The sequence below is a fragment of the Sinocyclocheilus anshuiensis genome, unplaced genomic scaffold (genome assembly GCF_001515605.1).
Source record: "Sinocyclocheilus anshuiensis isolate Anshui unplaced genomic scaffold, SAMN03320099.WGS_v1.1 scaffold261, whole genome shotgun sequence".
NCBI classification, from domain to species: domain Eukaryota; kingdom Metazoa; phylum Chordata; class Actinopteri; order Cypriniformes; family Cyprinidae; genus Sinocyclocheilus; species Sinocyclocheilus anshuiensis.
In genome coordinates this window covers 949,032-950,281 of record NW_015536515.1, presented here as the reverse complement: position 1 = coordinate 950,281, position 1,250 = coordinate 949,032, and the positions used below count along the sequence as shown (strand labels likewise).

At 37.1% G+C, this 1,250-nt stretch overlaps 1 protein-coding gene across 1 annotated transcript in view; it reads right to left on the bottom strand.

Annotated features, from left to right (window-relative positions):
• LOC107693161 (pancreatic secretory granule membrane major glycoprotein GP2-like) overlaps window positions 1-1,250 on the bottom strand; it is a gene marked incomplete at its 5' end in the record, with an annotated part of 10,683 nt that overhangs the window by 5,682 nt on the left and 3,751 nt on the right. Inside the window, 2 exons of the mRNA XM_016492447.1 lie at window positions 766-901; window positions 1,208-1,250. The exon at window positions 1,208-1,250 is cut by the window's right edge and continues 136 nt beyond it. Coding sequence (XP_016347933.1) covers window positions 766-901; window positions 1,208-1,250 — 179 coding nt within the window. The remainder of the gene's footprint in view (window positions 1-765; window positions 902-1,207) is intronic.

Genomic DNA, 1,250 nt, shown 5'->3' with positions numbered 1-1,250 from the left:
GATAGATAGACAGATAGATAGACAGACAGACAGATAGATAGATAGATAGATAGATAGATAGATAGATAGATAGATGTTCTATTCATCTGAAAACAAAGAGCCAAACAGTTCTTAACTGCCGCATAAAGAAAACACACGGCAGCTTTCATGAAAGCCCCCAGTAGCTTGTAGTGAGTAATGTCATCTATTCAGCTCAACACACACCATGTAAACTTTGACATAGATGTTGTCCTCAAGTGTGAGAGAAGGAATAGATAGATAGATAGATAGATAGATAGAACCATCGAATGAAGAACGAACAAAATATAGATAGAACCATCGAACGAAGAACAAACAAAATATAGATAGATGATAGATAGATAGATAGATAGATAGATAGATAGATAGATAGATAGAACCATCGAATGAAGAACGAACAAAATATAGATAGAACCATCGAACGAAGAACAAACAAAATATAGATAGATGATAGATAGATAGAACAAAACATAGATAGATAGATAGATAGATAGAACCATCGAATGAAAAACGAACAAAACATAGATAGATAGATAGATAGATAGATAGATAGACAGATAGAACCATTGAATGAAAAACGAACAAAACATAGATAGGTAGATAGATAGATAGAACCATCGAACGAAGAACAAACAAAATATAGATAAACAGTTCTTAACTGCCGCATAAAGAAAACACACGGCAGCTTTCATGAAAGCCCCCAGTAGCTTGTAGTGAGTAATGTCATCTATTCAGCTCAACACACACCATGTAAACTTTGACATAGATGTTGTCCTCAAGTGTGAGAGAAGGAACAGTGGTCCATTTATCCTGAAACTCTTCGTCTTTATACAGCAGCATGGAGACCGAGAAATTTCCATCCTCTGTGTTCAGAGTGATTGTCCTGCGGGGCAGAGAATGTTAAAAGGCTCATTGAAGGGGCCGAAAGGTTCGCTCAATGAATATTGAATGAAACTCTTGGAGTTGGACCCCAGGGCAGTCTTTTGTTATCATTAGCTTCCTGTATTGTGTTTACATACAAACAAACAATTAGTGAAGAAGGGCTCGGCCTTTTTTAAGCTTGGAAAAATAGTGATAATTAAAACCATTACTACATATGGAGTGCTGCAGTCCCAGACAGACTGAGCTTTGAACCTAAAGGACTTGCAGACTTAATTAACTGGTGATGTCATGACTAGCAGAAGCTCACCTCACATCCACTCTGATCAGATTCTCCCCGTTTTGCTGCTGAA